Here is a 19,242-nt window from a genome sequence, read left to right on the forward strand (position 1 = left end):
TCATTCATGTGAGTTTTGCTGGAGTTTGGTGGTAAGTGACAGTGCTGTGAAACCAATGCCTAGTTGGGTTTGATTTTTTACCATAAAGAAAGGCAAGGGGAGTAGGCTGTAGACTATAGCCTACCTCACAGAAGAAAAGGCACCATAGACTTATCTCTGTTTTTTCAAGCTGATGCTGATAAATCTTTTCTCTCACTTCTGTTGCTATGGTGTTAGTTCTTTGCAAAAACAAACCGTTGGGTGATCATGTCAAATGCAAATATCGTTTGGAGAGAGAGATGCTGAAAGGCAAGGGAAGTAGGAGGACTCAAATTCCAGTTGATGACAAACAATGAATCAGTGTTTGTCTCAGCAGAGGGCCATCAGAAATTTTGCACTTTACTTTCACGGACTTCTTTTTGGGTCTGATACTCCACTTGAAAAGGCTTCTTTTTACCTTCTCAAATATTTTTTTATTCTACTTTTACTTTTTTTTTCTTTTCTTAGTGTATAAAAGGAAGGTGGATCTCTTCCAAATTCCACACAGCCCAGGAATATTTGCTTTCTGTAGCATGGCTCGGAGCACAGAGAACTTATTCTTGCAAACAGTTTGATCCTCCAATCCGCGAAATACCAAATCATATTTTGAAGGTTTTTGTGGCTGAAATGTACCTGCTGTCCTTGTTGAGCCAATTGAAGTGGTTACTGAACTTCCTACCAGAGAGGCTACCTTATCATGCTGTCATTTCTTGCATTGCTTTCCTGGTGAAGGGAAGCAAAACAGAGTTATGGAGAAACCTTTTTTTAACACTTTCTGATATGCAGAGTAGGTGCATTTGGTTTCATTCTCAAAATATGCCAGTTGTGTTTAGCTGGCACAACTGTTGTGAAGAAGTTATCTTGCCCAGATGTCTTATGCTTCTGGAAAACAGAAATGCCTGGATGTGCCTTGGAGGCTTTACTTCTATACTGGGGTCAAGGCTGAAAAGGAGGACTGTTTTCTTGTTTCTGAATGTTTCTGTGCAGATCGAGCTGCAAGTGCAGGAAGAATGTAGAGGGGTAACCAACCTCAGATACTTATTTGCTGCTTCTTTTTCACTGTTTTTCAAACTGGAAGTCCTGAAAATAGATGAATTCACATTTTTGTACCTTGGCAACTGGGAACTTTCTGACCTAGTTAAATGGACCCTTTGTTTTTCTGTTTCCTTCCAGATGTGATAGGCAGATGGAAAAAAATCAGAAAAAGCAGTGTGATCATCTGAGATTTCTTTTAAGGATATTAACTGATTTTTCTGGAACTTGGTTGCAGAAGTAGATTATCTCCTTCCATGTCCTTAGCCAAGCTGCAATTTGCTTCATTTTGCCTGAGTTTTGCAGACACCTATGCTTTCCTTTAGCCTTTGTGCTGCACTACGTGTGAGAGTGAAGATCTAAGTGCCAGGGCAGCTAGGCCTTCTGTGGGCTCCCTCACCTGGGCACAGCTTATTACCCACCCCTGAGCACCTGCATCAAGCCTGTCCTGTTTGTCTTTACCATTGCTGCTCACCTGTGTGTGACCAGTGCCTCTGTTCCTGGAATACAGACAGACAATACATTTTCCAGTTGTATTAGAATCTACATGAGGACTTCAGAGGTCCTCAAACTCTAACTGTTAGTAGGAGCATATAGTAATGGGCAAGCAAAGGTGGTCTCTGTGGGAGGAATTGGAGTCTTGCAGTTTGCTTTTGTGCTGTAGGTTATTCTGCTCGGTTAAGCCTGGCTTAGATAAGAGCTGACTACACAAGAAAAGCAATTCTGCTTTGTGGATCAGTTAGATTAGCAACTAGCAAATTAGTATAAGGCTGATAGATCTCTGATTCTAACGTGTCTTATCATCACCTTCCTTAAGGCACTAACTCCTTAATTCAAAGCAGGGCCACTTCTGTAAGGTGTGAAATTTTAGTAGGACAAAACTCAACTGATGAGACAGAGAATCATCAGCCTCTTCTGCCCAGCATTTCTCTCCTTCCTGTGCCTTCCACTCCCTCTTTTGCCAGAGCTGAATAAAAGGGATAGCAGCAATGGAAAGGAGCATGCATGTAGCCGTAAAATCAGATCCTGACTTTAATTCAGTGAGCACACATCTGTCTTTCCTCTCAAAGATGTTCCTGGTGTGACCTTTACAAGCTTAAGTTGCCACTGATGCGGTAGATCACACCATTGGTTGAAGAGCAGCTTTTGTGCTGTGAGCAGCCTGGTGTGATGACTAGAACATGAGCCAGTTCTGGCACTTACACTGTACTAATGTTAAATCTCATAAGTAGCTTCATGGGATCATTAAGTTTGGTTGGGATCTTAGGGGTCTGTAATACATCATCTTCATCAAAGGAGATTTGGCATTAAATTTAAACTAAGTTCCTTAGGGCTTTGCCAAGTCAAGTGTTGAAAACCTTGAAGGATGGAGATCCTAGAGCCTCTGTGGGACTCTGTGCTGTCCTTGTGGTGGATTTTATTTCTGATTTAGTTGGAATCTCCATAGTTTTGATGTATATCCTGATAAATCCAAGCCCTCACAATGACATTGGCCACGTCTCTTAGTATCCTTGAGTGCTATTGGACTACTACCCATCAGGTCCAGTAACCTTCTTTGCATTAGTATTTTCTCAAGAGAAATTTCTTCAATCCATTTCCAGTGCAGGTGGTTCCTCTGCTCCTTGAACTCTGTCTTGGTACTGAGGACCAAGCCCTGTGACACATTGCCATCACTTTCATGCCTTCCTGTGCTGTCTGGAGCAGAGTTTCTGCATACCCCACCTCAAATCTTAGTCTACTACCCAGCTAACTGCCAAAGTCTGCTCTTGGGAGTTCTCCAGGAGCTGCACCCCTCCTCACCAGCTAAATAGCTGTCCCTGTAGGAGAGGAATTTGCACAGATCCTGAGTCACTTGCTTTTGTGGTTCCTGTATTGCAGTACTGGGCATTGTTTTGTGCAGTCCCAAAGATTGAAAGGCATGGCAGACATTCCTTTTGTTAGTGGTCTTAATCTTTGTTGGCTCATTCCTTTTGCATGTATGAGAATTTACAGGTAAACTGAGCTGAAAAGGGAAATGTTGGCTCAGGGTGGAGAAGCACAGGAGGGTGTTTGGATGGAGGGTGCTTGCCTGTGACTTCACTGCTTTTTCATGGTATTAGAGCTACACTGCTGAGAAATAAGTGTCTGAGTAAAGTTGTCTAATATTTAATGAAGTGTAAATTCTCAGGGATATGGATAACATGCCAAAATAAAGGCATTGTGCAAAGTAAATGCCTTCTGTGTGACAGCAACACCTTGGATGGTGACAGGGATAAGAACCTCAGATCCTCCATATATTAATAAAAGTTTCTTTCTGGTTTTTTTCAGCTTGACCTCACTAAACCCATTGAAGATCAGGGCCCTTTGGATGTGATCATACATAAACTGACAGATGTCATCCTTGAAGCAGACCAGAATGACAGCCAGTCACTGGAGTTGGTTCACAGATTCCAGGTAAGCGGCTCTTTCGTGGTCTGTCTGCATTTCAAGCAGGAGGATGATCTTGGTGCAGCAAATTCAGTCTGATTACTGTGCAGTTGGTAGGGGTTTGATGAAAAGAGCCCTCTGGCACACTGCTGCCCTGCAGCCCAGCAAAAGTAGTTTTGTCAGTCTAAAATGGACTTGCACCTTGGAAAGGTTTTATATTGTATTGGTAAGGTTAGTAAGAACTCATTTCCCACCTAATGTCCTGATGTCATTTCAAGAACATTAGTGCTGTTCACAAAGGGGAGCAGGTGTTTGCAGAGCCCTTTGCATGCAGCTCCATGGCAGAAGCCACTGAATTGGCCCAGTTCTGTCTAGTCTTCCCAGTTCCTGGAATGCTAATTTCTGTAACATCAAGGTTGTTGTGAGTGATTCTGTCCTCTAGTGCTGAGAATCCTATTATATTAATTTTTTTCCCCTCAGGTTTCCACTGAAGGTCAGAAATATGCAGGGCATAGGGGTTTTCCCAAAGAATTCCTATCAGTAGTTTGAATTCTGATGAAAGTGATAAAACATCTTTATAATTTTAAAAGGTGTTTCTTCTGATGGATATCTTTGATAAAAGGTGTATTTTTTTACTTGCTAGAGTCAATATTCTCTTTGCACTCATTACAGAGCTTTTCTGCTTCCTCCCACCTGTGTATTACTCAAATATACAGGACATGAAAAGGCTTTCTTGTGGGTCTGACCCTCTGGCGCCAGCTCTCTGAATAGCAGATGACTATTCATCACTAAGTAGGGCAGGCATACACTTCCCACAGCGCAGGAAACTTAGGAATGTCCAAAGAAGCATACAGAGAGATGAACTACAGAGTCTGTGTGCTTGCAGTCTTGCCACATTTCAGATGTTAACCAGTTTCCTATCTCATCCATGTGAAAAACTGTTGACCAAAGAGTTGTATGTATTAGCTGATTAAAACACATGAAAACAGTTCTTGGGACTTGGGGTTTGTTTCTTTCTGTTTTGAACTCTCTTATGAATTTGTAGTAGCTATGATGTCATCTGATTTACAGACCAAGTTATAATACACTGATGCCTGATGATCCTTCTTTAGAGTGTTCTTTAGCATAGCCCAGTGGATGACTTGTGGCTGAGCTGGCCACAGTCATGTAGTTGAACTAGAAGGTAGTTTCCCATTTCTGGACTACGCACGTTTCTGACTGTAGGTATGGAATTATATTCTCTCAGTGTCTTCAAAACTCATTCACTAGAAAAAGGTTTTCTCCCAGTGCATTCCAAACTTTGGTAGTGAATGAGATAGAGGGTAGGGACCTCTGTGAGCAGCCTGCTGAATGGTATCCTCTCCCCAGTAAAGCAAGGCCTTGGGCTTCTGCTTCTGAATGTGACTGAGTTGTGCCATGTCACTGGCATGCAGGAACCTTCCATGGTAGTAAAACATGTACCCAGGAGCTAGACAGGCCTATCTGCATTGAATTGCATTCCAAAATGTGTTTTTAGGATATACTTTCATGTATTTTGTATCCAGGGCAGAAGCTGCCTGGAATTTGTACCTGTCTCCATCTGTCCTGTATTAGTTTTAAACTATTGAAACTTGCTAGAAATTAAGAGAGGTATATTCCCCAACAAAAAGAAATTGTGAAAAAGAAATCCATTTATATAAAGTGGGGTCTTTTTGGTTTTCTTTAACTAACATAAATGAGCAACCTAAAACTTACAGTCACCCCATGCTAGAGAGTTACTTATGTGTGTGAGGTGTTATATAAGCACTGTGGTATTTCTGGCACCTACACACAAGTGGAAATAATGTGGTTCCCTTATTGTTCTTCATTAAGTTGTCTGAAAAAGTTCTGATGAGCTTAACCAGACCAAACAATGCAAAATTCATTATGTTTTTTCCCTACTATTGAATAGAAGTGTAACAGCACGATGATACCTGGCACCAGTCTTATTGTTGGCTTCATAAAGCAGTTGTCCAGGAAGCAGAGAGCAAGGAATCCTTGGCCACAGGAGAAGGAATGAACTGCCAGGCTACATTTATGGCCTTTTTAAGAGTACCTTTTCGCAGAGCTGTACTGGAGAGGCCTTGACCGTCTGATCTGCAAGAGCTGAGGAGGAAATTGGCTTCACATTTGCATGGCTCTGTCTCTCTGCAGATCTGAATCTTTGATGAACTGTTGTATGGTCTGCTGGATAGTGCTACCAGAACAGGAAGCCTCTTAGCATGCCCTTTTTTTTTTTTTGTCATTTAATGGCTATTCTCAATTGCCTTGGGAAAAAAAAAAATCACTGCAGGAGACTGAAAATGGCATGGAGGAGTTGCCTGTTGCCAGTGGGATATTTAGCTGCAGAAGACCTTTAGAGCTGAGCTTTCTGAGGTCTTTGTGCTAGTTGGATGTGGTCTGGACTGCAGTTTATCAGGAGAGTATTGGTAGGTGCAAACTGTTCTCCACTGCACTGAAAATCAGTGATGAGTGCCTAGTGATCTCATCCAAAGCCAAAACAAGAGACTGCATGTGGCACAAAGTGCAGCACATGAAGTGAAAAGTAGAGAGATCTTTCTGTTTGCTTTTTAGGACATGTAGATCCTTATTTTGGGGTTGATGATTATTTGTAGAGATGATGGTCAGTCTCTCTTCCTACCCACTGTAACACTGGTCTGAACTGATTGAACATAGTTTATTTGTTGTCTGGTCACAATTGGGTATAGTCCTTGGTGGTTCCTTCTTGGCCAGAAGAACATGGAGGAAAGTCAGGTGAGAAGAGTCCTCAGGGTGCCTTTCACTTACTGGTGCTACAGTTCCTGCCTGCTTGGTAAGAAAGAAAACCAAACTACCCCATATCCTGCTTTCTAGGCAAAGTATATGGCTGTGAAAACTGAGTACGTTTTGGCTTGCGTGAGACGTTGGGGAATCTTTGTTATGCTTTCATTAGAGCAAAATGCTCTCTGAGCAGCTGCCTGTCATAGCTGTGCAGGGGCTTGAGTGGCTTCATTCATTACAGCTTCATATTGGTCTGTTCCATTCAAAGTGATGGCTCAAGTGATGGAAAATCAATAGGGTTATTTGTCTTCCAGAGCTTTTTCTGAATGGGTTTCCTTTGCATTAGCCTTCTTAAAAAGATAGATCACAAGTCTTCTGCTATCAGGTTGATGAAAATTTAAAATGTTTCTTCTCCTGCTGCCCTCGAACTGCTGACTCTCCCACTCTGGAGTTATCCAGGATGGACTCTTCTATTCTTGAGAGATTTCTTAGAGTGGAAAGAGTTAGAGGATTGCTCAGCTGAGAAAATTCAAGTGAAAAATCAAAGGAAACTGTTATTAATTCTTAGGGGTTTGGGGTTTTTTTCTTATTGGGACGACAGGGTGAAACAAACTTGAGGTTTGTTTCAAGGTTTGCAAGGTTTGAGACCTTGCAAACAAGGTCTATTTGCACATGAATTCATAGGCCAGTACCTGTGTTTGTTCCATTTGAAAAACATTTATGTCTTAAATTTGTTGAAAGAGCCTCATAAGTAGCAAAATTAACTAAAATTTGATAATTCAAGTGCTGTTAGGATAGCTTCCCCCATGGGAAGGTATTTGCAAGCTGGAGCAGCAGTGTACTCTTGTTAGGAACTGCAATGATAGGGCAAGGGGTAATGGATCCAAATTGGAGGAGAGGAAGTTTAGGTTAGGTATTAGAAAAAAGTTTTTTACTGTAAGGGTGGTGAGACACTGGCACAGGTTGCCCGGGGACGTGGTGGCTGCCCCAACCCTGGCAGTGCTCAAAGCCAGGCTGGATAAAGCCTTGAGCAACCTGATCTAGTGAGGACATGTCTCTGCCCATGGCAGGGGCTTGTGAGTAGATGATCTCTAAGGTCCATTCCAACCCCTAAAATTCTGTGATTCTTGAAGGGTAAACAGGGCAGCTGAGTACTCAAAAAGTTGCTTTGAGATGTACAGGAAATAGAAATGTAAGAGACATCTGTTCCCCCTTGCTCTTGTCACACCCCTCATCCCTCCCAACCACTGCAGACATCTCCTTTGGATTTAGACACAGGATTTTGAGGTGTCTGTTGAAGATCCAACATGGCTGCACCTTTCCTTTTGGAAGGAGGTGTGCATGAAAAGAGACCATCACAGCCTGAGACAAGAAAATGGAGCTTTTAAGTCTGAATCTGAGGCAAACTCTTTAGACAAGCTTGTGTGTGTCTTTACATCTGTTTCTCCCTTGGAAAATGTCAGCCTGTTGTTACAAAGAGTCATCTTCATGGCCCTGTACATGGGAAAACACAAATCCAGATGGTGTCATTGTTTGGTTTGCTAGCTCTTTTTTTCTTTTGGAATATTTTTTTTGGAACTTTGTTTAATATTAAAGATTATACAAGTTTTATTACTTAGTAATAAAATCAAGTCAATGAATCAGTGAGTCTCTCTTATCATCTAATGACCTAATATTTGCAGTAGATACTGTATCAACTTTCTGTTGAAGTATTTAAAAACAAATCATTAGCTACCTTTTTGGGTAAAATGACAAGCAGCTCTATGCTCATCTATACACAGGCTTCTCAAGAAAGTTGGTGCTTTTTTAAATCTCTGGGTTATATATCCAGAGCTATTTAGTAAAGAACATGAAATATTTGGTCTCTCTTTGATTTCAAGTTTCATTGCTGGACTTCTGCCAGTAATGGAGCTGGTACAGAGCATGACTTAACGCCAGGCCTGGGATACAAACAAAGGAGGATCTGCTAAAAGTCCTTGTTTCTTCTTGTTTGCTTTTATTATGCCAAAGATTAGAAAGAGGAAAACATAGACATTGTCTGGGTCAAGCTGAACTGCAGCCCAAGGACAGAGCCCTTTCAAACTATTGTTGGAAGCCTAAATATGCTCCACATTGTTGCCTGGGTGGTTGAAGTCTGCTGTCAGATACCTGTCTTCAGTAAATCCACCAAAGGAGCAGAGTTGTTTTGTTGGAATGACCAGATAAGATTTGAACATTCAAAGTTAAAAGGTTGTGCTGTACTGGAAGCTTTCTTGTGCCTTCAGTATTTCTCTTTTGCTTCTTCAACTGCTCCATTTTCAAGTTCATATTCAGAGTAGCTCATCTGCTATCAAAATTCAGAAACCCTTCATAAACCCTGTTTATCCAGATCTGTATTCCTGATAGTGGATGCACTCTGTGCCATGGGAGGAGTGCTGCTACTTAGGCTACATCAAGAGTTTTCCAGTCTGTTAAGTGATCTTCACAGGTATATATTCAGTAAAACATGATGCCTGTGTGTGCAGCGGTAATAAAGAGTCAAAGTTTATGAAAAGCTTCACATCAGCTACCATAATTGTTCCTGTGAAACTGGCAAAATGGATTTTTCTTATTGCAATTTCCTGTTGTGGGGAATTGGTCTAAAATTCAGACCGTAGATTATCTATTTTAGATGGTCTTCTGTGCATAGGTATTGGAACTCTTGCTTTTGCATGTGCTGGTGATGTACTGATGAGAGGTGTGGGAGACTGGGAAAGTGCTGGCAGTGTACAGGCCCAAGGGGAAACTGTGTGATGTGCTTTGGGGCTCCTGGTACAATTTGATGGTTCTGTTTTTGAATGCAGAGTTAATACTTTGTGATGGAAATCCAGCCAGCACACAGAATGTGAAAAGAGATGTAGATTTGGGAGGACTGAGTGCATTTTGATGCTCCTGTCCCCTAAATGGCTTCAGCAGTTAACCACTAGCAGTGTTCAAATAGAAATGACATGTATAAATACATTGACCTTGTTCTGCATGGAGAGTCCTTTGCTTCAAAGGGGGAGCTGTTTCTGGATTCAGTTAAAAAGAGAGATCTGTAGCCTGTCCCAAGATTAGCTCTAGAAGACACTTCAGGTCCAAGTTCTTTCTTAGATAACACAAATCTTCACTGTCCTGCCGACAGTCTCTGAGGTCCTGTGCCCTCTGGTTGTCTGAGTGCTTAAGCCTGCAAATGGAGAAGAGCTGGAGAACAGTACCTGAAATAGGTTTGATGCTGAGAAATTTCCTTGTTTTATAAAGAAAGCTCATGCTCAGAAAGTTCATGTTCAGGCTTCTTTGTGTGTGTGTGTGTGTGTGTGAAGGGAATGTCTCCTGGCGCTCAGTGCAGTTCTTTACATTAAAGTAGTTTGTTAAAGTCCTCCGTACTCATAGAAAACAACCTCCACTCCTTCATCTTCATCAGTTATTTCATGTTTGCCTTACAGAACTTTTTGGAGGCTCCTTAAGGCAACAGGATGAGAAATCAGTCACTGGAAGGTCAGCTTAGATGTTCCCTTTCTGTTGAGATGGTGCCTGGTGTAGAATGGCCTTGAGATCATGCTTTCATTCCTGTTAAATTTCGTTATGCTGTGTCAAGCTTACTGCTTGGTTGATCTTTTAATACGATTTAGAGCTATTATCATTAGAAATAAAGCACTGCCAGGTTCCTTACAGAAAGCATAAAGCAGCCAGGCTCTCTCTGGAAATACTTAGAGTATTGTGAGCCAAAACAAGTAGAATACACCAATCCCAGGGAAGCAAGGATACTCCTTAATGCTAAGGTGAGCATCAGGAAGATTTGGGAAAGTGCACAGGGAGGTAAGAGGGAAAAATCATTCCCTCCTTGGAGGGGAGTAAATGCAGTAGAGTCCACAGGCAGGACAAATGCATGTGTGAGGGGAAGGATTAGTATGTACAGGGGGCCAGGATGGAAGTATGGGGAGTTTGAATTCAAGGTGGAACCAGAGACTGGTAGAGGCAGAGGGGTGGTCACCACAGTGTAAAAGGAAGAGCAATGCACGTGTCAGAAGCACTGGAGGATGTTTGCAGTTGGATCTCTGCTGAGGTCACATTTCAGAGCTGTGACATGTTCTGTCTGACTCCTGTGCTTACTTACCTGCTGCCCCATCAGGGTATTTGCTGTCTGTAATGTGCTCATCCTCTCAGTGTGCTTGTGAAGGTGCACACCTTGGTAACTCCCTGTCTTTTAAATTGGGGCATAGAGTGGCTAAAAGAGCTGTTATGCTTTAGATACGTTGAGATACTCAAGTAGAGTTTCATGATCAGCAAGTTTAAGCTAATGCCCTAATCACTGGATCATGCTAGTTCCACAAGGTGTCTTAAGAGAGCATATGCATAACACACATAGGTGTGTTAGATGTATTAGGTAATAAGATACTTCAGCTCTTAAAAAAATTTAAAGACTCATCTGTATTTGGAAGCTAACTGCTCTGCTTAAGACTCTGGAAGTAGAAGGGACAAGAGACTCATGAAAAACGTCTGTTCTGTGTTTTAATGACTTGAAACAAACCCAACTTCTGCTCCAGTGAGCCGATGAAGCTTTTTATCCAGGCTGCAGTGGAAGGGTGAGACAACAGCTGGGTCTGACAGTCTTGATGACTGACTGTGCAAAAGGCTGCCCCTTACTTTTCACAAATTGGCAGCAAGGTTGAACATATCTTTGGGGAATTCATTCTTTGTGTTCTGTGGGGATTATTAAATATGTCAGACGCGTGTATTGCCACTGAAGTGTGCCTCATGCCCTGTGCAGGAAAGCTGCTTGTGTGTTGGGGGTGATGCAGTGGGCTCATTAACCCCCAGTGCTGGATCCTCTTAGCCTCAAAAGAATAATCCCCTTTTAGTAGCCATCAATTCAGACTATGTAGTCAGCAGAAAGCAAAGGTTTGCCAATGCAGGATGGGGGCGGGGTGGGAAATCTGTGTCCCCAGTCAGAGTCTGGAGTGAAATCCCTTCATGGGAATAGATCATGCCATTCTTTTCTCTCCAGCTCAGTAGCTAGCCAAGTGCATCTCCTAAGGCCACCTCATCATACTCCTACGTATGTTTTGGAGTAGGTTTTGTTCCTTGAAATAGTCTATTTAAATGAAGTAGAACTTCATGGAAGTCCATTACTTGCCAGGAGCATTTACCATGCATTTGCATGAATGGATTTAAAGACATGAGTGGAAATGTAAAGATGGCTTTGGGAAGTTGAGTAAAACAAAGGCAGGGGCTAACTTTGGAATTATTTGTCTGATTTTGAATAGGGTGAGATGGATGCTTGTGTTTCCCATTGATTTTATGGGGCCTCGTTGGGGCAATGATGAAGGAAATAAACCTCTGTTGTAAGGAACAGAAGGAAGTTTTGTTGGGTTTGCAAAGCCAATACCTGGCAGCTGTATCTGTGTTCATGGCCAAGATGCAGTAGTGCAGTCATGACCTCAGTGAATGGGGAATTGAGTTCCCAAGATGAAGATCCATGAGGTCATTAACTTTACTTTGTTCTTGTAGTCAGGCAAGGAGAGTATGAACTCAGAGAAGTAGCAAGCAATGAAGGCACAGTTAGAGCAGCAATCTCTTCAGCTCTGCCAAAAAAAATTTCAGCCCTAATAATCCAGTTCTTGACACTGTCTTCAGCCCAAGTAGAGGACAGCAATAATAACAACATAAAAGAACCCAGATGTAGTTCTGAGCTTAGTTCAGACAGTTGTGATGTTCACTTGCAGTAATTCAATACAAGGCTGACCTCAAGTTAGCAATGTGTCATCTTTCTTCTCCTAATTGCTTTTCCCAGTCCTGCTCACAGCTCTTACTGTGGCACTTTGCCACTGGCTCCCTTCTGAGTTGATGTGGTTGCAGCTCAGGTTTTGCTGCTGATAGTGACCCTACAGGAGAAATTGGCCATCCTGAATCAGTTAGCTGTCCTGTTTGTGTTTGTTTGAAATGTCAGTGTCCCAACTGTCTGGTGACTTCCTGTGTGGCCAGTGTCTGTTTGCCTCCCCTTGAAGAGAAGCTGGTCTTAGACGTTTTTAACATTGTCTGTTCTCTTAGTCTCTCATAGTCTTGAGAAGAGGAGTCTCAAGGGTGACCCCATTGCTCTCTACAGCTCCCTGAAAGGGGTTGTGGAGAGGTGGGGGATGGTTTCTTGTGCCATGCCTGCAGTGAGAGAACTAGAGGGAATAAGCTGAGACAGGAGGGATTCAGATAGCTATTAGAAATCTTTTTTTCACTGTCAGGATGGTTAGGCATGGGAAGAGGATATCCAGGAAGGTGGTGGAGGATATGGTTTAGGGGTTACAGCAGAGTGACAGGTGGCCAGTTGGACTTGATGATCTTAAAGGTCTCTTCCAACCCTTATGACTCTATGATTCTTCTCCATCTCATTATTTTTCCACACTCTTCAGTCAATCTAATGCCTTTTTAAAAATAATATATCATTGTTTTGCAGGAGTATATTGATGCTCATCCAGAAACCATTGTCCTGGACCCTCTCCCGGCTATTCGTACACTTCTGGACCGATCCAAGTCTTACGAGCTAATTCGGCAAATAGAGGCTTACATGCAAGGTAGGCCAATACCTGCTCTCCCTGAAGGCTTTGATTGTGACTAGAGAAGGAAGCATCTTGCTTCTGGAGGCTGGATGTGTAGTTTGAAGTAGAGATTCTGGGCCCCTTGCATTTTGTCTCTCCATGGGAGCAGAAACACTGAAGCATTCCTGTGTCACAGGATTGCCCTCTGGAATCCTGGGCTCTTCTTTTTCCATACATGAAGGAGGTTTGTATCTGGTTAAAAATATGATGTGTATTTAATGGGTAGCATATTTACTACATTGAGCAGTTCTAGTGCTCACTCTATCTGGAATATCTTCTGGAAAACATTGCCTTGTTGTGTGGTAAATTGAAGTGACTGTACAAACTCAGCAGCTTGTAATAAGAATCCTGAGGCCTGAATTTGCGGGAGGAGAAGAAAAATTGGTTTTGGAAAGGACTGAAAGAAATGAAATTGTATATGGAGCTAAGGTCTTTGAGAAGCACTGGAAGCCTCTTGCACAAGCTAATTGTGCAAGAGGAGCATAAATGTACTTTTGGTGCTGACTTGTTACCTGACATAAACTGTTGCCTTTAATTGGCATCACTTGAGTTGTATTCCCACATTTAGAAGTCATCCCTTTTCAACCTGAATAATTCTATTATCTTGTAACTGCTGGGTGAAGTTAGTCTTTCGTTTTCTTTCTACTTCTGCTACTGTCATGTTCTTGAAACATTCATTGGCTTTTGAATTTAAATATAGAATAGCTCTGAAGTAACTATTTCATATGTTAGGTGACTGTACTTGAGGAAAATGGGATGTTAGTGGAAATAGAACTGAGATTGTGTTATCACTGTCTTGATGGGCAGATAAGAAGCTCATCAATTTGTATTTTTATAGTTGTGGATTTATAGACATTGTTTGCATGTGACCTGCCTGGTCCCACTGGCAGTGTTTATGTAAAAACAAAGCTGATAATTCTCAGCCCTCTCCCTTGTCTTTTGGCATCTATTTAGGAGAAAATGCTCAATTAGTTTAGAAGGATTTTGTTTCGGAGTGGTTATTGCTGTTTGTGAGTGGGAGGGAGATGCTGAGGGAAACCTGTGCTCTGAGGAAGTGGTTGGGATTTTGTTCCAGCAGCAGAGAGATTCAGCAGAGTTTGGTTTTGTTCTTTTTTTTTTTTATTTTTTCTTAAATTGCTATCTGGTCTATTGTTATCTCTATGAGAACAATATGTTCGGGACAGCATCCAGTTTTTGCAAGTAGTTTGTCTTCCGCATATTTCAGCCTCTTCTGGTCAAACTGATGAGAAAAAGGAGTAAATGCTTAAGGAGGGAAATAAAAAAGCAAATTCATATTCAGTTAAAACTTGTAATGTAAAGAGAAGCTTTTAATAAAGTTGAGGAATGGAGTAAGGAAAAGCTTCACCTATTCTCACTGGCTGCGGCAGTGTTTGCTGACCGTGTGTACCCCTCTCCCTGGCCCTTTCCTCCCCAGTCTCATCTTATTTCTGTCTCATCATCAGAAATATCTTGACAAAGTCCTTGAACCAACTCTGTATTTAGCAGGGGAAATCTCAGGAGAGCTGAATAATTGCCTGACTTCTTGTTCTGGCCTAAGTAGCTCAGCCTCCGTATTCCCGCACATGATGATCTGCAGTGAGAGAAAAGTTACACCCCTCTAGACAGCGTTGTGAGTTTTTCCCCCTCTTCCCTTGTTTTCACCTGCTAAGTTATGTTTTTTCCCGTTGCAGCTGTCATGTCATATCCCAAGGTCATGAGCACTTACAAAACTCAAACAAGAAGTAATACATCTGTGAATACCATGAGCTCCTAGGAGGCACATCTTTTTTTGTTCTGGAATTTCAGTAGGGAAGTCACTACCAAGAAAAGAATGTGTTGGAAAGATGCTTTGTGGCGCGCTCCCTGTCTTTGCTGCCACAGTCTGTGGCCACTAAAGGAACTGAGGTGGAGGAGAACTAGTAACTAGGGCAGAGTTGTATGTGTAGTCTGAGGGGAACCATGGGGTTCAACCTGGGCTTTCCATGTCCTAGTCTGATGCAGTAACCACTCAGTCCTTGTGGAAATAGAAGGTTCACAGACTTGCAGAATCACTGAGGTTGGAAGAGACCTATTGAGAATATATAGTCTTAACTCCTTGCTCAAAGCTCTAAAGCAGGTTCCTCAGGTCCATGCCCAGTTGGGTTTTTTTGTATCTCCATAGATGGAGACTGCATAACCTCTCCTGAGCAACCTGCTCCAGGATTCACCTTGAACCTGCTGTGCTAGCCTGCAACTAGCAGTGCTGAGGTGATTTGCAGAGATTGGTGCTTTATTCAGTACAGATAGTGATATCTCCCTTGGAAGGAAGTAGTACTCTCTTCCGGGGGAAAAAAAATGCTTCAAGAGATATTTTAACATTGATTTTAATGGATTCTATTTTGGAATCAGTAGTCTGGCCAGGGCTGTGACTTCCTCTTTTTCCTGTTCTCTGTTATTTGGAGTGCAAGCTCTAAAAGAGCTACTCGTTCTGAAACCTTCACTTCTGAGTCTTTTTAAAAAAAGATTTGAAAAAATAAAGGTTGCATTCCCAGCTAGTGTCCTACATATCTGGCAGGTCTAGGTTGAAATAAATCACTGAATGGATTTTTTTTTGGTGTGGTAGATGGGTTCTCTCAGCAGCTTTATTGCTTTGTTGACTTACCTGTGAAGAATTGCTTCTTATATAAAAGTGCTTTAGATCAGATTCTGTGATCTTTGGTGAAAGATTAGGAGCATTATTTAATGGAAATTTCATTTTTTAGCCGGGTATTGTAAGGTTGGAACTGTGTCAGCCTTTTTAAAGCTCTAACCTAATGAAAAATAACTAAATTATCTGATGCTGTGTTGAAAAGCTCTGATCCTACAGCTTCAAAATTCAAAATCTGGCACTTAAAAATTATGCTTAAGATGGTAATAGATAATCACTATGACCAGGCACTAACTAACCTTTTTATATTACTTTTTTTTTGTTTAAAGATTAAAAGCTTTTAAAATTCCCTGCATATCTTACAAATAATAATATAAACTGAAGGAATTTGTAACAAAACTGAAGTAAACATGCTGCTCAGTCAGTGCTCTGCCTAGTTAGTGTTCCCATCTGTGCTGAGCTTCCCTTGCTGTTTCAAGTGACTTCTGGTTTTGCTGATAATGTTTGAATATTGAGACCTTAGAGTTCATTTCTTTAACTGCTTGCTCCTAACTTTTTCCCCCTATGATTTAAAAATCTTATTCTCCTTAGATTCATAAATTTTAGATTTGGAGTTAAATTTAAACAGGCACTAGTCTTTGTAGAGTTCTAGACAGAGAACTCCTGCACGCACCAAGCTGCAATTCCTGACTTTCTCTCTCTCTTAACAGCCTTCTTTGAAGTATGGGAGCTATTCCCTTGGGGCACTGTAAACAGTAGAAACCCCTTTAGCTGTGATATTTTCATCCTGGTGTGTAATAGAAATTGTTTATGTTTGATTGTTTACCATTCTGTGAGATGCTGTTGCTGCTGTGTGTGCTCCTGTCTGATCTTGGGGGATATTACAGATCACGGCATCCTTCTCTATTCCCTGAATTTCTTTTTGTCAGATTCTGTCTGTCTTAGACATACTCCTTGAACAGCTGCATGTATCTTTTGTTACTGGGAGCAGGCTCAGAATGATGTCATGGGTAAGGCACTTAATTTGGGGCTCAGGGTTTTCTGCTTGGCACTGGTTCTGACTTGCTGCATGGCTTTGGGCACAGAATGCCACCCCTGCGTGGCTCTCTCTGCTCTTAACACCCATCTGCCTGTCTCTCCCCTTTAGATGCCACTTCATTTTGGGCAGGAACCTTTATTCCAGATATGCATACACATGCTCTGACGCAGCAAGTCTCTGGTGCCAAGTAAGCTGTGTAGGTATTGTTTTAACAGAAATCATGGGTCTGTTGTTGAGTAGAAAACTGCAATTACAATTCAACACCGAAGCAGGTAGTCAGGTTTTATTGTTTGGAAGTTGTGGAACATGTACACTACTCAGAACTTCTCAAAATCAGGCCACCCAGTTAAAAGTGTGTGAAAATAGCTGTATATACATAGCTCTGGGCATTCACCTTTTGAAACTGTGGCTTCTGCTCTCTGTGGCCTACTTTTCAGAGCAGTTTTGGTCAGAGGGGAGAGAGAAGAATAGTCACACAGGTCAACTTCAGTCACCTCTGTCTGTGTTTGAAGCTCTTATTAAAGTGAAAAGAAAAATCTGGGTTTAATTTATAGGCTCTTAATCTCAGGTCTTTATGTAGGGACATATCAGTAAAGCCTGATGTAACCTGCTGCAAATAACCACACCAGGTTTTGGATGCAGAAGTCTCCCTTGTGGATTGTATGCTCTCTTCCCACCAAGAACACACACAGATGTCTCATTACCTCACTTCAAGTGTGTGGTGCATGTTCACGCACTGGATTTTAGTTTCTGTCTGGAAACTGGTATACATGAGTGGAAGGAAGAAATTGGAATGGAATTAATATTCTCTGTGACTGGAAGGAGTTTGTCCATAGTGCATCAGCTCACAGCAGCATTGCTTGTGGCAGTGCTCTGTACCCAGCTGTCAGCACTTGGTAGGTCTCAGCCCTGCTCTGTCAAACTGGAAAGACTCTGGGACATTTGACCCAGGGATGTGTCACCTGACATCCTTCTCATAAAAGCTCATTCATTCATCTAGGAGGGGGTGACAAAGGGACACGGATATGGTAGTGTTATGACAAACAAGTCCTGGCTTTGAGATTTAGACAGCTGCTTCCAAAGGACTAATCCTGTCCTGAGAGAGGTGGCAGGAAAAGAAAGTAGGAAGCCTCAAAAGGAGCCTGGAATCTCCCGTGTTGTACCATTCTCTTCTCTTGTTAAAGTAGTTTACGAAAGTATTTTCTAAGGTAAGAATGTTCAAAGTTAGCCATTTCATAGGCAGAAAATATGAACAGGCTCTCCTGTCCCTTCTTACCTTTTCTTCTTCACTTCAGGTTTTCATTGTTCTGGAATGTTACTGTCCCAGCAGAGGCAGGAGGGACCGCAGAGCTGGGGGCCTCTGTGGATGTGATGGGCACAGTCCCTGTTCTCCCAACCAGGAGGGGCAATCTGCTGACCTGCTGCCTCTGGCCTCCTACAGCTCAAGTGACTCTGCAGTCCAACAGGCACAAAGCCCAGAGAATAATATAGAAAACATTTTTATTGCTTTGTCTCACAGTGTGCCAGTCATAACTCCTTGAACCAACATTCTTCATCTTGGATCCTAGTAATCTTGATGGCCACTGAGTTTTCACAATAAGCCTCCCTGTGAAGTTCAGATGTTGGTTTTGGGTGCACTTAGGTTTAGTCTTTAACTCTCATGTGCTTTGGTGACCAGATATAGGGAATCTGCATCCCACTTCAGTCTCATTAGCTTATCTGAATCTGAAAAGAAACAAGCTTGGACCTTTTATCCATTTATTGCATACCAGTATTGGAAACTTTGTTGTACATCTACATGCATAATTTCAAAGCCTTTGTGTGATAAGGCTGAAAAGGTGGAAAAGTTTATGTCAATTTAAGCAACAGCTTCTATGAATTTTGTGTTAGGGGCTTGGGTAGATCTGAGGAATGACTGAAGCTGCTTTTATGTGGTAAAAATATAGGTCATGACTGCATTCTGTTGTCATGGGGTGTTCCTAAGACATCTCCAGTGTGGGTTTTATGGAAAGGACGTGGATTAATTCTTCAGGGTTATTGTCTCTCTAGAACTAGGAAAGGGGGAGCAGGGATTCTTTTTGTCATCATGAAGTCTTAACTGAATAAATTAGATGTTTTAAATTCCAGCACAGTTGTTTTTCAAGTTATTCTGATCCTCTTGCGCAGATATTTCCTTGGCTGGCATCCAATTTTCCCAGGTATCTGGGTGCTAGACAAAGTAATGAAGGAGCATTGAAAGATAAATTGCTCACAATATCGATGTAAAACTTAACTGGGAATACTTTTTGCAGCAAGTGGCTTTCCCCAGTGTTTCTACTCATATTGTCATAAGATCAGAGGTCAGGAAATCAGTCTTGAAAAACAGGACCTTTCATCTGAGTTGGAAACCAGGACTTGGCTGGCAGAACATTATTCCAGTTCTGGTGTTGTGTGTTCATGTCACTTTTGCTGCTGAAGCAGCGATTTATTTTAGGATGGGTTGCAGTAGTCTGGTGTAGATGAAAAAAAGTAGTGTCCCTTATATTTTCTCAGATAAGTATCTAGCCAACACGTGATACCCCTGGTTAGATTCTGATCTCCTCTCATGAAGAGACCAACAGGACCTTAAGGCTTTATCAGGGTTGTATGCAGCTGATGATAACAGTACCTCAGAGATCCACAAAGAGTATGCTTTCCTTTACCAGGGCCACTAACACTTAGTCTAAGATGGCTATTGCCTCCCATTTCACTTACCTGCTGGCTTTGTGCAGCTGTTC

At 41.9% G+C, this 19,242-nt stretch overlaps 1 protein-coding gene across 1 annotated transcript in view; it reads left to right on the plus strand.

Moving 5' to 3' along the window:
• Positions 1-3,357: 3,357 nt before the first annotated feature.
• The window catches only part of ITPK1 (inositol-tetrakisphosphate 1-kinase), a gene marked incomplete at its 5' end in the record, with an annotated part of 65,391 nt that continues 49,506 nt past the window's right edge, over positions 3,358-19,242 (plus strand). Inside the window, 2 exons of the mRNA XM_009076142.1 lie at positions 3,358-3,483; positions 12,680-12,797. Coding sequence (XP_009074390.1) covers positions 3,358-3,483; positions 12,680-12,797 — 244 coding nt within the window. The remainder of the gene's footprint in view (positions 3,484-12,679; positions 12,798-19,242) is intronic.

The sequence above is a fragment of the Acanthisitta chloris genome, unplaced genomic scaffold (genome assembly GCF_000695815.1).
Source record: "Acanthisitta chloris isolate BGI_N310 unplaced genomic scaffold, ASM69581v1 scaffold7006, whole genome shotgun sequence".
In the NCBI taxonomy this organism is placed as follows: domain Eukaryota; kingdom Metazoa; phylum Chordata; class Aves; order Passeriformes; family Acanthisittidae; genus Acanthisitta; species Acanthisitta chloris.